The following is a 12893-nucleotide window of genomic DNA, read 5'->3' as shown; positions in this document are numbered from 1 at the left end:
ATTTTAGATGTAAATAAGAGAATAAAGAATTTATCCTCATCTCAGCATGCTGAGTTACAGAAAAATAATCATGTCATACAGAAAGTGCAATTTTAAGGGGAATTACCACCTATGACTCCAGCTGAACCATATATTCCATACAAACTGCACCTATCATCAAAGTTTCTCAAAATTTGTTACAAACATTCAAGCTTTACAGTACTTAAAAGCACCATTAGACTTAAACCCAGACCTCAAACTGTGGAAGGTCTACTGTGAAGTTTTAAGAAACTGGGAACTAATGTATACCATTAAAAACGACATGTGCATCCAGAAGTCATGAGCTCTGACCTGAAGTCTGCTACTGACATTGGATAAGTTATATGAGCTGGACAGAGATTTGGTGACTTCCTGGGAGTGACACGGCAAGTCACTGGCAAACAGAATGCAAGCCCAGGAACCCCAAATCCCACCATTAGACACCTGCAAAACCAAGTTTCCACTAAAACATTGCAGGTCCTTGAAACAGGACTCCTCATTATTGCTAAGCACTGCTTAAATCCCTACTGACCATTATCAAGGTTTCCCACATCCCCTCAAAATACCTGAAAAGGACAGTAAAACAAACCACTTGAGCCCTGTTTATGACACACGTATCCTAAACTTACGTGCACTGCCCGTTGTTCTTTTCACATTCTGGGCTTGCCACATTAACGATTCCTCTTTCTGAACAGTTGCAACTCTCGCAGCCAGCAAGAGGGTGGTAGCTGAAGTAATTTTTCTTGCACACTTCACATTTTGGTTTCACAGTTCGCGGAGGGCAAATGCATTTACCAGTCATGTCATCACAAAGACGCTGCCCGCAGTTGCATGCTAGGTCAGAGAAAATGTTCTACGAATCAATCACATCTCAACGTACAACAATCAGCTTTTACTGAACTCGGATATGAAACAAACACACACAACATTTATGTTTCTCTCTTCCACTAGTTCTAAGCTCAGGGTCATGGAAACCAACTATGTGACTGTAACAGTAGTTTTAAAGATTAACTTTAGTGCCTGGCTCTTTTCCACAGGCTGTTTGCTTAACTTCGCTGCAGACATTATTAATGACTTCCCCAAACTGCCAAGGATTAAATGACAAACAGTTTTGGTGTTAAGGGCACCACTTTTACAAGACAACATTTATAAACATCAAGTGTAATATCTGGGAAGGCAGCTGAGGACTGATCTATAAATCTGCTAATGTTTATAAAAATTACATCAGAATACGAGGAATTAGGAATGCTATATCACTGATTATCTATGGAAGACAGATACGGTGTAAACTGGGATACAACAGGAATAACTTGGAGATGATTTAGCAGTCAGTGCAGAAAAATCCATGTGACTGAGAGTGGCGATATGGGTTTTAACCAGTTTAATTGTAGCCCTGTACACCTGATCAAACAGCACATGTGAAGGCACAGACCATCATGAACTAGGTGTGCTTTAAGGGAATGAGAACTTCATTTCTGCCTCAAACTGAAAATTATGCTATGCTAAATCTAAGACCGGCTCAACCAGCCTCTCTTAGAATCAAGTCCTGTAAAGAAAAGTGACATAAAATGCAATAAAACCAGAGAATTGAATAAATCAGAGAATTGGGTCAGGTGCTGAATAAGGCTAAGCTTGTACTTACACTTGCAGAATGGGAATCCATAGTAGCCAGTTTGGCACTGGCTGCACCGACGACCGATGACATTAGGTCTGCAAATACACTGTCCTCCCACGGGGCTGCAAGTAGGGCTCACAGCACCTGCACTATGGCAATCACATGGCAGGGCTCCATTGTTGTAGAAAGCCACTAGTGATCTCACAGAGTCCCTACAGAAGGCCGATGATCCTTCTGGGCTATTTAAAATTGAAATATAAAGCATGTAAGTACCGGCACTCGGGAATTGTTATGTGGGTGCTTTGCAGTGGTTCAGTAAATTAGGGTTCTGTCTTCAAAAAGTTCTTTAACATAAGGATGGCATCAGTACACGTGCAAGAATATACTTATTAAATTAGTGGTGAATGGCTTTGAATCTGCAGGTAAGAGGTATTTTTTTTTAAAGAAAGTGCATATTAGTCATACAATTAGTTCAGACATGCCAAGCAAAATACCGAATGCCAAAGATGGAAATACCAAAGAGAGAAAGATGACATACATCTACGTCTTTTGTACCATGAGCAATAAAGCCCTACCTTTACATTTCATTTACAATAGAAAGTCATGGAAAAATGACTCATGGAAATTTAGTGAGCCAGCATAAGCCATGAAAAGCATTTTAATGTAGTGCAGCGATTGGGATTTTATAGGTGTCTTTAATACAGAGTACAAGTAACATTAATTCCTAGCTGGTGTCAACGTTCAGGTTTTTAGAAAGCAGTGCTTACTCAATATAAAAACTGTTTCCTCCACATTGGTTGATAAAATCATGTGACTTGTCCACTGTCTTTTTGTCAAGAATTTTGTAACTGTAGGTGTCTGCTGGAACAACTAAGACTTTTTCCTTAAAACAACAAGAAAGCTAAATTGTACATTTCTGAGAAAAGCAAAAGACAGAACCTAAGGTATTTATATATTTAAATGTTGCTTCATTATGCATTCTGGATTTTCTCAAAGCCCGTAACATTTTAACTTAAAAAAAAATAGGAATATATGCTTATCTTCCCCCCAGAGTTGTGATGCTATAAGCAGTGTAAACAAAAACATGTACAGTATCTTAAAGCTTTAAAGTAAAACAGAAACAGTGCACATAATCCTAAAAATCTGGAACACAACATTAAAGAAAAATCTTTCTTTTTGGCTTTCATCTTTGCATCTATCTCTAAATGAATGGTGAAACTGAGAACAACGTCTCCAAGCACATTTATGTAATAAACATACCAGAACCAGCATTCTTCCATCAGGTATCATCACTGTAACAGAGATCTCAGGTTCAGAAATGTCAAGCTCAATTTGGTTTTCTGCAATCACCTGATCCCGACAGCCAGAGGTGTGAGGGCAGAATGAAGCACTGAAGGAACCTAGAAGAAAAAACATGCTGGATTTGTCTAGCAAGGTTTTGGTAGTGGGGGGGCTACAGGGGTGGCTTCCTTGAGAAGCAGCTAGAAGCTTCCTCTATGTCTAATGGAGGATGGTGGTAACATCTTTCTGATAAAATATTTTAGAAGGGGGGAAAATGTTGCTTGTGCAACGGCAACTGCAGCTGAAGAGAGGAGTATGAATGTATGGGAGAAACAGCCCTGCAGACACCCAGGTCAGTGAGGAAGAAGGGCAGGAGGTGCTTCAGGCACTGGAGCAGAGACTCTCCTGCAGCCTGTGGCGCCGACTGTGTCAAGTCTGTTTCACCCATGACAGTAATTGGTGAGTGGTCTCTTCCTGTGCTTACATCCCACAGCCTTTTGTTGTATTTTCTCTCCCCTGTCCAGCTGAAGAGGGAAGTGACAGAGTAGTTTTGGTGGGCACCGACCAGGGTCAGCCCACCACAGCTCCACATGCCAAAACATTGAGAAAGGAAAGGCGTTAGATCAAATTCGGATGCTTACCTGACCACACATGTCCCACATCCACACGCACTTGCACAGAGAACACTGGGTGTGCTGGCTGATAAAAATGTACCACAAATACATATCTGCCCACATGGGGCACTCTGCCATTCAAGGTAATCTGGTTCTGCAGAAACAAGAACAGCTCTGATAGTGTATTTGTTTCATTAAATATTCCTGGGTTTACGAGCTGTGCTCTGTGCCACCTACCTGCAATGAAAGAGGGGAGGCTTAGCATCTCTAAGCAAGTTAAACATCTTCAAAGAGTATGGCATTACAACTGCATGCTGCTATCTGTTTGCATGCCAAGCACACCCAATGTTCTTCTGCAGTCTGTGAAACTACTGTGCAGTTTAGAAAGAAGCTGGCATTTTTGTTTCCCTTTCTGTGTATTGTCTTCCTGGCTTACTCAGTCTGCTACATTTTGATCATATCACATAATTCAGTTTTGATTCTTTTAAGGTGTTTCATCTGCTTAGCCTTGTGAAGAACATACTTCGTGACTTAGGAAATGAAGTTTTCAAAATACAAGATACCTGTAACGGTGTCAAGGTGACTCCATTAACTGAGCCAGAAGGTAAAGGGGCACTCAGTGGATCGTAGAGTATATATCTCTGTACGTCAGAAGTGTTCCCATCTTTCAACGCATTCAAAACCAAAGCTGCTGGTGGAGTTTCATACACTGAGGGTATGCATGTTGCACTAAACACAGAATTATAGTCATTACTGTAGGACCCAGGAAAATTTCTTAAGCATCATAAAAGGAAAAGCAGTCGACATATTATACTGTATTACAATTAATAATGCAATTATCAACCCCTGTTACTCTTTAGATTTTATGTAAATGATCAGAAAGTAAATGAAGATAAGAGATATGGATTTAACTTTCAAAAATGAAAATATATATTAACTGATTTTATTCACTCAAAATTTCAACAGACCGAAGAATTTCAATTGAAAGAGTTTGCTAAGGAAGATGAAAACTAAGAGAACCAAGAGTGTTAAAAAAGCAAAATAGATTTCAGTTAATCCAGTTAGTTACATTCACCAGAATCTGTACTAATACTGAATTCTCAGTTCTACAAGTATTTACATAGGTGTATCTTTTAAACATGCAAGTTTCCCCACTGAAGTCAATGGGACTTAAGTACTTAGAAGTTAAGTATACCCTCAAATATTTGTACAATTGGAGCCAAAAAAAAAAAATAACAGTGATCCTTGAAAGCATCCTCATTCATTCACTACTGGGTTTGACTATTTCTTCCTTGGTATATTTGATTCTGAAGAACTTGACTGAGAGAAGTATTTTCCAAGACTGCAGGCGAAAACATTTTTTCAGGGGGGAGAGGGGGTGGTTTCCTGCTAGTATTTGTTCACTTCTCATAAGTACTCAATAGACAATGATTAATCTTTGCTCAAGACAGGCCCAGAAATGGAATGACAAGCATGTTTCAGGGCCAGAACTGAGATATATTTGCCAGGCCTGTGTGAGAAATCACACGCGGCATCTGCTTATAGCACTGTTCAGCTGAGCCAAGAGGCTGCATCTTTCAACTTGGTGAATACAAAACACTTCCAGGAAAGCAAAAATGTGACAACCAGCACAATGGTCCTAATAACAGAACATAAAAGACACAGTGAACTATGCAATTATAACAAGAGATTACAAACACAACCCACATCACAAAACAAAAGTAAAATGTAAAAATTTCTACATTTGCTTTATTTTAAATGCCAGGTTTTGTCCAGCCTTTCCCCCATTCAATTCAGAATATGAATGCCCAGAAATGCAAAATACCTTTGGTGCAAGGACAAGTATCCAGTCTTATAAAGCTGCTTGCACTCAGTTGTAATGCTCCAAGCAGGAGAACTAAAGCTGCAATTCAGTGCTATGCATGCTTGGAAGCAAAGTGCAGTCACATGCTTTTATCTAATTTACTACCCAAATTTTTCTGCTTTCTGTTTCAATTCAACCATTATATTAGAAGCTACTGTCTGGAAAACTATTAGACCTAGTCACCAGCTCTTTCTGTCTCTGAAGTCCTGCAAATGACGTTTACTTCCCATTGCCAGATCAGTAGGAAGAAAGCTATAGGAGCAGTATCACGAGGGACATCCTGTGGAGTGCAACAGGAAAGTAAATGTGGGTCTCCCTAATTCGAAAGCTGCAGTGATAATTCCTTTCTGGCACAAAGAACAAAACATGTGGAAAGGGGAAGAGCTTCAACAGGGCAGACCAAGTGCTCTGCAGAACCCAAACCTGACTACTTGGGAAGTGAAAATTCAGGTTCGTATCTTGGCAGCAAGAGAAGAGCCATCACGTTGTGTCAACCAAGCTGTAGATGAACATTCTAATTATGGGTCCTATACAAGTGTAATGGAGGAGAAGGTTAGCTTGATGCTGCCAAGTTGAGGTGGTGGATTGGTGCCTGAAAGGGCAGTCACAGGCCCTAGCTAATGACAAATTAAAGCCATTTCAGAACAGCTGGAGCAATAATGTGCAGAATTAAACTCCAGAAGGAGCAGTAAGCATTTCAGGTCACCAAAGTAGCAATATTTCTCCAGCTTGGACACCTATCAAAATGCACAGCCTATGAAAGTGTATGTGCCAGTGTTTTCTAATGTGTCAGCACTCGGTAGTTCAGATGGGCCAGGGAGAGGCTATTCTTAACAAAATCCTGCACAAAGCAGATTAATACTAACACTTCAGCATTTTTACAAATGCTACATTGCAAAAGTGGCCTACATATAACTTGTGAGTCACTCAGCAAAGGATAATTCAAAAGAATTAAAATTCCATTTGGTCTGCCTTTCAAAGTCATCTTCAGAAAATACAAATGATAAAACCAAGCACGTTACCTTGCATCATGGGTACTCCTGTAAGCAGCTATGCACTGTACTTTAGGAGCCACATATTCTGGAGAAAATTCTTCAGCTGGTACAATACAAACCTTGTGCTGAAAAATAAGGACAAGGCACAATTAAATAATAATATAATAAATAAATAACAGGGCCAAGACAAAATGGGAATGATGAAGTCTAATTTTAGCATGAGGAAGCCTGAGCCCAAAGCCATGCTCTGTCATGGACTTACTTTAAGTAAATTAGAACCTAAGTATTTATGTTTGGCAGTGGGAATGACAGAAGACCAGCTTGTAGTGCCAGAAGCTAGGCAAGACATACAGATGTAGAAGAGAAAAGCCCTCATCTTGATGTGAGAGACTTTTGGACCCTGGGGCAATTCCTAGACCTTCTGAAATGCAGACATGAACACTTGCTCACTCAAAGTCCATAGAAGTGAGTTTCAGTGACACCAATATTTCTCCCAGTAGATTTAGAACTCATAGAATCTTAGAATACTTAGGGTTGGAAAGGAACTTAAAATCATCTAGTTCCAACCCCCCTGCCATGGACAGGGACACCTCACACTAAACCATCCCACACAAGACGTCATCCAACCTGGCCTTGAACACCACCAAGGATGGAGCATTCACAACTTCCCTGCGCAACCGATTCCAGTGCCTCACCACCCTAACAGGAAAGAACTTCCTCCTTATATCCAATCTAAACCTCCCCTGTTTAAGTTTTAACCCGTTACCCCTTGTCCTGTCACTACAGTCCCTGACGAAGAGTCCCTCCCCAGCATCCCTATAGGCCCCCTTCAGATACTGGAAGGCTACTATGAGGTCTCCACGCAGCCTTCTCTTCTCCAGGCTGAACAGCCCCAACTTTCTCAGTCTGTCTTCATACAGGAGGTGCTCCAGCCCCCTGATCATCCTCGTGGTCCTCCTCTGGACTTGTTCCAACAGTTCCATGTCCTTTTCCTGTTGAGGACACCAGAACTGCACACAATACTCCAGGTGAGGTCTCACAAGAGCAGAGCAGAGGGGCAGGATCACCTCCTTCGACCTGCTGGTCACGCTCCTTTTGATGCAGCCCAGGATACGGTTGGCTTTCTGGGCTGCGAGCGCACACTGAAGCCGGCTCATGTTCATTTTCTCATTGACCAACACCCCCAGGTCCTTCTCTGCAGGGCTGCTCTGAATCTCTTCTTTGCCCAACCTGTAGCTGTGCCTGGGATTGCTCTGACCCAGGTGTAGGACCTTGCTATATACCTGAAGCTATTCTTTTCCCCAGAAGACTTCCCACTAGAAACTTCCACATGTGGAGATACAGACTAATAATACCATCTTTTGGATATGGATCTTGTTAGCCCAGCAATAGCTGCAGGCAGCTAACATACAATCTAAATGGTGTTTGTTCACACTGAACACTGCCTCATGAAATGAAGAAAGCATGTATCAGTTATTAATCCTAATAGTTCCATGAAACTACCCTAAGTTTATGGCTGTGTTGCAACTAATATTTTAACCAACTGTGTAACTCACCTTTTTAGAATGGAAAACAGAAACAACATAGAAGAAAATTCTGCGTCCAGAAAAACACATTCCTGGTGCGGCCAAAAGAGGTCAGTGAAGGCTTTTTATTCAAAGTATTTAAAAGTTATACTACTAATGAATGAATCTATTACCCAAAATGAATCCATTTGGTACCTGAATTTTGTAAGAAAGAGACCAGGAAACTCCTACAGGGGTTTGGAGGATTTAAAAAAAGCGAAGGAAAAAAATTATGAAGTATAAAAGCTACCAGAAGATTTTTCATTTAAAGTGCACATGTAGAAGAGAGAAGGGAACTGAAATAAAGCATGAGAGAGCAGGAAAAACCCTTGCCAAGAAAGGCAAATTTCTGTTTATACTTGGAACTTAGCAAGTTTGCCTCAATACAAAGAAACATCTTCAAGCATCTAATATACATCATTTCACACATTACTACATAGCATGTGAACATAGGAAAAGAAGTATCTCTCTGTCCTCAGGGAATACTTTACACTCAGGGAACAAGTACTTAACAAGTACTAAAGGGATAAGAAAATAGAAAATGGAAACTTACCAGAAGAAAATTAATTGATGATGCCTTGAGATGTATCTTTGTATCTGCTAGTAGGTCATAGGCTGCAATGCGATTGCTGTTGTCAACTACAACACTGCGACAAAGGAAACTGAGACAGAAAGCAGGATTAAAAATGAGCTTGTGGTTTTGCCATGTTGTTTAGGCTATTGCCTAGCTCAGCTGCCTAGTTTTTGGCTAGCCTCACCACTGGTGCCTAGCCGTTCTGCTGCATCATGAGTAACAGCTATCTGGCCAGTGGTAAATCTGCAGTATCCTCACTAGTGCAATGAGGGATGTACCACATAAGAGATACTGCTTGTCCTTTGTGGACTGACCTATTCAGAGCCCAAACATCCAGACCTCAGCTCAGATATCTGTTTGAGCTACTGCTTTAAGTAGGATATGGACAGACACACATGCATGCTATCTGTGTAACATGGTGTGTAACTAATACTCTGTGACTGGGCCGTACCCCTTGAGGTGCCAGCACACACCAGCTGCTCTTTTCCACTACAGCCACGTGCCACTTAGGATCTGGATCAGCAGCTCTCACCCACACAATGGCAACTGTCCAAGTCTTGATTTTAGGAAGCTATTCTGGACACTGGGATACTCACCAATACAGGTGAAAAAAAAATAGGTTTCCCTTTTACCGACTACCTTCGACTGGCTGCACTTCTTTGTTAAAGACAAATACATACTAAGAGGAAGAGTCTTGCTAAAGCCTTTGAGCTCTGTTTTGTTCAGGGAGAATGACCCCTGCAACTTGCCAAAAGTAGCAATAGTTCCCTTTTGCTAAAGAGAAGGATCTAATTTCTTCCTTCTGCACTTCTGTTCAGCTAGGCCAGCCAGCATGCCATGGGTGAGAAGCTGCAACCACCATATAACCACTTCTCTATTTCTTCTCTATTAAGCAGAGAATGTGGAAATTTCACTCTCATTTGGAGCACAGTTCAAAAATAAGGTCAACTCAGGGCTAAGGACATTGAAGGACAGAGAAATATAGGTCCCTTATTTGTGATTTGCTGGAAGCTTGCAGTGTTTTATTCTCTTTTGATGTTTTATTGGGATTACCCAGTAGAGCTGTCAGAAGGCCTGGAACAATATATTCCTAATTCTACAAATTAATTTCATCTGCATGTACCTCACTATGTCATTTCTTGATTTATTTTTGAACAGAAGATACATGTAGCTTCCTGCTCTAGAAAAGATGACACAGCAACTCACTTGCAATGTGACCATTAGCTTCAAGCACAATGGCTGCAGAAGGGATTTACTGCATTGCTGCATTGAAGTAGCAAGGGCTTTACTTGCATTTTCATCAGCAAGTCCTTAGTGTATCAGATGAACCAACAAGAATGCTCAAAATTAGCCCACAAAATGTGCTGGGGGGTGGGAGGGAAATACCAATAAAATAGAAGATTTATAGCAGGTCATTTGGGGCTCAAAGTGTTATATAACAGACTAAAAATAAGAGCCTTCCCCAGCAATAACCTCACAAGGTCATCTCTCCTCATAGTTCTGCTCTGCACCACAAACATGCTGATGAAAACGATTTTTCTTATTGGGGAATTTCACCCTGAATGCAAACCTAAGCCCAAGCCTCCAATCTGTCAAACTCTTGGCTCATGGAAAAAACAGATGCATGACTGTAGTCTCCCAGCACTGGGTAGCATCTCCCAAGGGCACAAGCATCTGCAGGATCACAATCCTAAACTGAGTCATACACTGAAATGCTCAGGTGTTAAAGTCAATCTTCCTCAGGACAGACAAAATCTCTTGTGCAGAAACATCTGCAGTAACCTCAGTAGTCAATAAGGATAAAGAAGCATTCAGCTGAAAGACCTTGCCTACAGCCTAACAGCCAGATGACGGCTACACTCGGAATTTCAGAGACCTCTTGTAAAACTGGCTGCTACATTTTTTATAGCCAAAGCCCTTGGACACACTTTTAACTAAATAAAACCAGTGCAGGCTTCTGCAGCCAGCACTGATGTTTTCTGCTGGACTCAGGGAATAATAGTTTATAAGGGTTTATGAATGTGCATAAAAAAAGGAAAAAACCTTTTTATAGGAAAACATTTCATTGAAGCAGTAGCAATATTTAATGACCCGATTAGACAGAGAGATTTATACCCACAGAATCATGGACTTGCTTTTAAATCAACCTATAATATTCAAACAGTCTACATAGTAAAATAGATTACAATATAGAGAGAGTATAATTATATCCCAAATGCTTATTTAATCGTTTATTGATTACTTCAGAAATTCCTACCTGTATTTACAACTATATATCCTCACTCTGCCTTCAGTGACAGGTCCAGGACTATGTATTGTCACCTCAGCAGTGTATAACTGATCATCCTCATTGGCATATTCAAAAACCAGAACATAGCGACCAACTTGAGGAACATTTATGGTCATCTGTAAATTGACCTAGGTCAAGATCATTGAAAAAGAAAAAAGCTGTTAGATTTTTCACTCCCTTTCTTGCAGGAAGCTGCCTTTTCCTGCCTTGTAAGCAAATCCGTCAGCATCAGTCCAGGGCCAGTCCTGTAATGTCTCAGCAAAAGACAATCAACAGAATGGAAGCAATGCTTATGAATATCAGTTTGTCCACTAGCAAGAGTCAACCAAGTTCAAGATACAGCTGCCACTATAACAGTTCTAGGAAGGCTGTAAAATAAGCCTAGGAAATGATCATATTATTATTTCTCTTCTCCCCAGGAGAAAGTATCAGTGAGCAAACTTTAGCAATCCTAAATAATTGTCACCATCATCTCTAAACTATCTTTAGTAACATAAAAATTGAGTCTACTTCTCCACTGAAAACAAAATTTCCTTGATCACCATTCCTACTGCAGATTCCTTACAAAGAGTGAAAGCATTTTCTCCAGGCAACAGCCAATACCACTTTCTGAAGCAAGTTTTTCTTTCAGTTTACCTGCGCAAGTTGTTTAACACGATATTTGATTCAAAACAGTTCGAAGTAGCTGCATGGAAAGTGCTGTGGTTGCAGAAGTTTTCGCTACATTTGGCCATGTAACTATTTTCAAATTTAAACTCTTTTTTCTCAATATTTCCTTAAGCTACAAACACTTAAACGTGTAATTAATTCTGTCAACAGCCCTCTTGACTTCACTGCAATCGTTCATACCAGTACAGCTTTGCACGTGCATCAGTCATGACGCACCAGGGCCTGTGGCATATAAATATTCTTGTTGCACTTGGTATTTTTAAAAGCAATATCTAAGCACAGTAGTAGAGGGCATAATCACTTCACGTGTAACTATCATGTAGGTGATAAAACACTGTATTTTTATGAGACACACTTCCAGTATATCTTTTCATTTCACAAAACATGTTTCTCTTTCAATAGAGCTACAGTAGAGGCATAATTGCTTCTGCTTTTTTGTTTATTAAAGCAAATATTTTACGTAAGTATAGCTAATTAAGGGGGAAAATAAGATTCATTTATAGTGATGTACGTACACCATTTCTGCTGACGAACCATAATCCCGCTTATGTTGCAATTAAACAGTATTCTGAACAAGTATGCCTAAAGCAGAAGGACCTTTTTTAACAAATTACTTGTGTTAGAGTGAAACGTCTACTCTGGTCACAGTTACAAATCTGCCTACACTGATCCATTTACACAGTTCAGTATAAAACGCAGAACCTGGCCCAGCATGTGCTTTAGGGATGTGTTACGTATCTGCAAATCCTAAACTGTAACCTGCAAGTGTTTTAGTGCAGTAAGTTTATAGCCAACAGTGCAGACGGGACTGCAATTAGCAGCAGGAATCTGACCTCTCTTCCACTGATGTGGGTCATCACTGGTTGATCAGGAGTTGGCTGCCGCACAGGAATTCTTCTGTATTCTCCCCCATGGCTGAAATACACTGCCTTTGAACCAAGGACACAGGAAAATCTGGCCAATGGCAAATGCTGATAGAGCAAGCAGCTTACATAAAAACAAACAAACACAGGATTGTTATTGTTTTCAAGTGCAGCAAGATAATAATAAAATTATCCGAGGCACTGGTTTACTCTGTAGCACATATACTGACTGCTCTGTTGAAGCATGTCCTGAATAGGTGCAAGGCTCTGTAACTTGTATCTGCAAGATGGATGCTTCGTAGTAATCACTGGGTAACAGCACCATATAGTCCTAAGAACAAAGAATACAACAAATGCAAGACCATGCAGAAAATTAAAGGAACAAAAAGGAACATCTCTAGAATTTCTCAATGTAGCAACAAAAGAAACCAACCACATAAATATTTTTTAGAGTATATCTGCAAGACATGAAAGGTTTTTGCTGTTACATGCGCTGGTAACATCAGAATGTATCTCCCTAACTCTATTTCTACCTTCATAGAGAT

General features: G+C 40.3%; 1 protein-coding gene across 1 annotated transcript in view; it reads right to left on the bottom strand.

Annotated features, from left to right (window-relative positions):
- The window catches only part of LAMA3 (laminin subunit alpha 3), a 106085-nt gene that overhangs the window by 50617 nt on the left and 42575 nt on the right, over positions 1–12893 (bottom strand). Inside the window, exons 25-35 of the mRNA XM_065668132.1 lie at positions 12579–12679; positions 12319–12472; positions 10784–10944; positions 8506–8614; positions 6415–6512; positions 4092–4257; positions 3556–3682; positions 2894–3033; positions 2401–2516; positions 1661–1872; positions 648–852 (exon numbers count right to left, since the gene is read on the bottom strand). Coding sequence (XP_065524204.1) covers positions 648–852; positions 1661–1872; positions 2401–2516; positions 2894–3033; positions 3556–3682; positions 4092–4257; positions 6415–6512; positions 8506–8614; positions 10784–10944; positions 12319–12472; positions 12579–12679 — 1589 coding nt within the window. The remainder of the gene's footprint in view (positions 1–647; positions 853–1660; positions 1873–2400; positions 2517–2893; positions 3034–3555; positions 3683–4091; positions 4258–6414; positions 6513–8505; positions 8615–10783; positions 10945–12318; positions 12473–12578; positions 12680–12893) is intronic.

Source organism: Lathamus discolor, chromosome 2 (genome assembly GCF_037157495.1).
Source record: "Lathamus discolor isolate bLatDis1 chromosome 2, bLatDis1.hap1, whole genome shotgun sequence".
NCBI classification, from domain to species: domain Eukaryota; kingdom Metazoa; phylum Chordata; class Aves; order Psittaciformes; family Psittacidae; genus Lathamus; species Lathamus discolor.
Note: the sequence above shows the minus strand (reverse complement) of the source record. Positions and strands in the feature narration are given on the sequence as shown.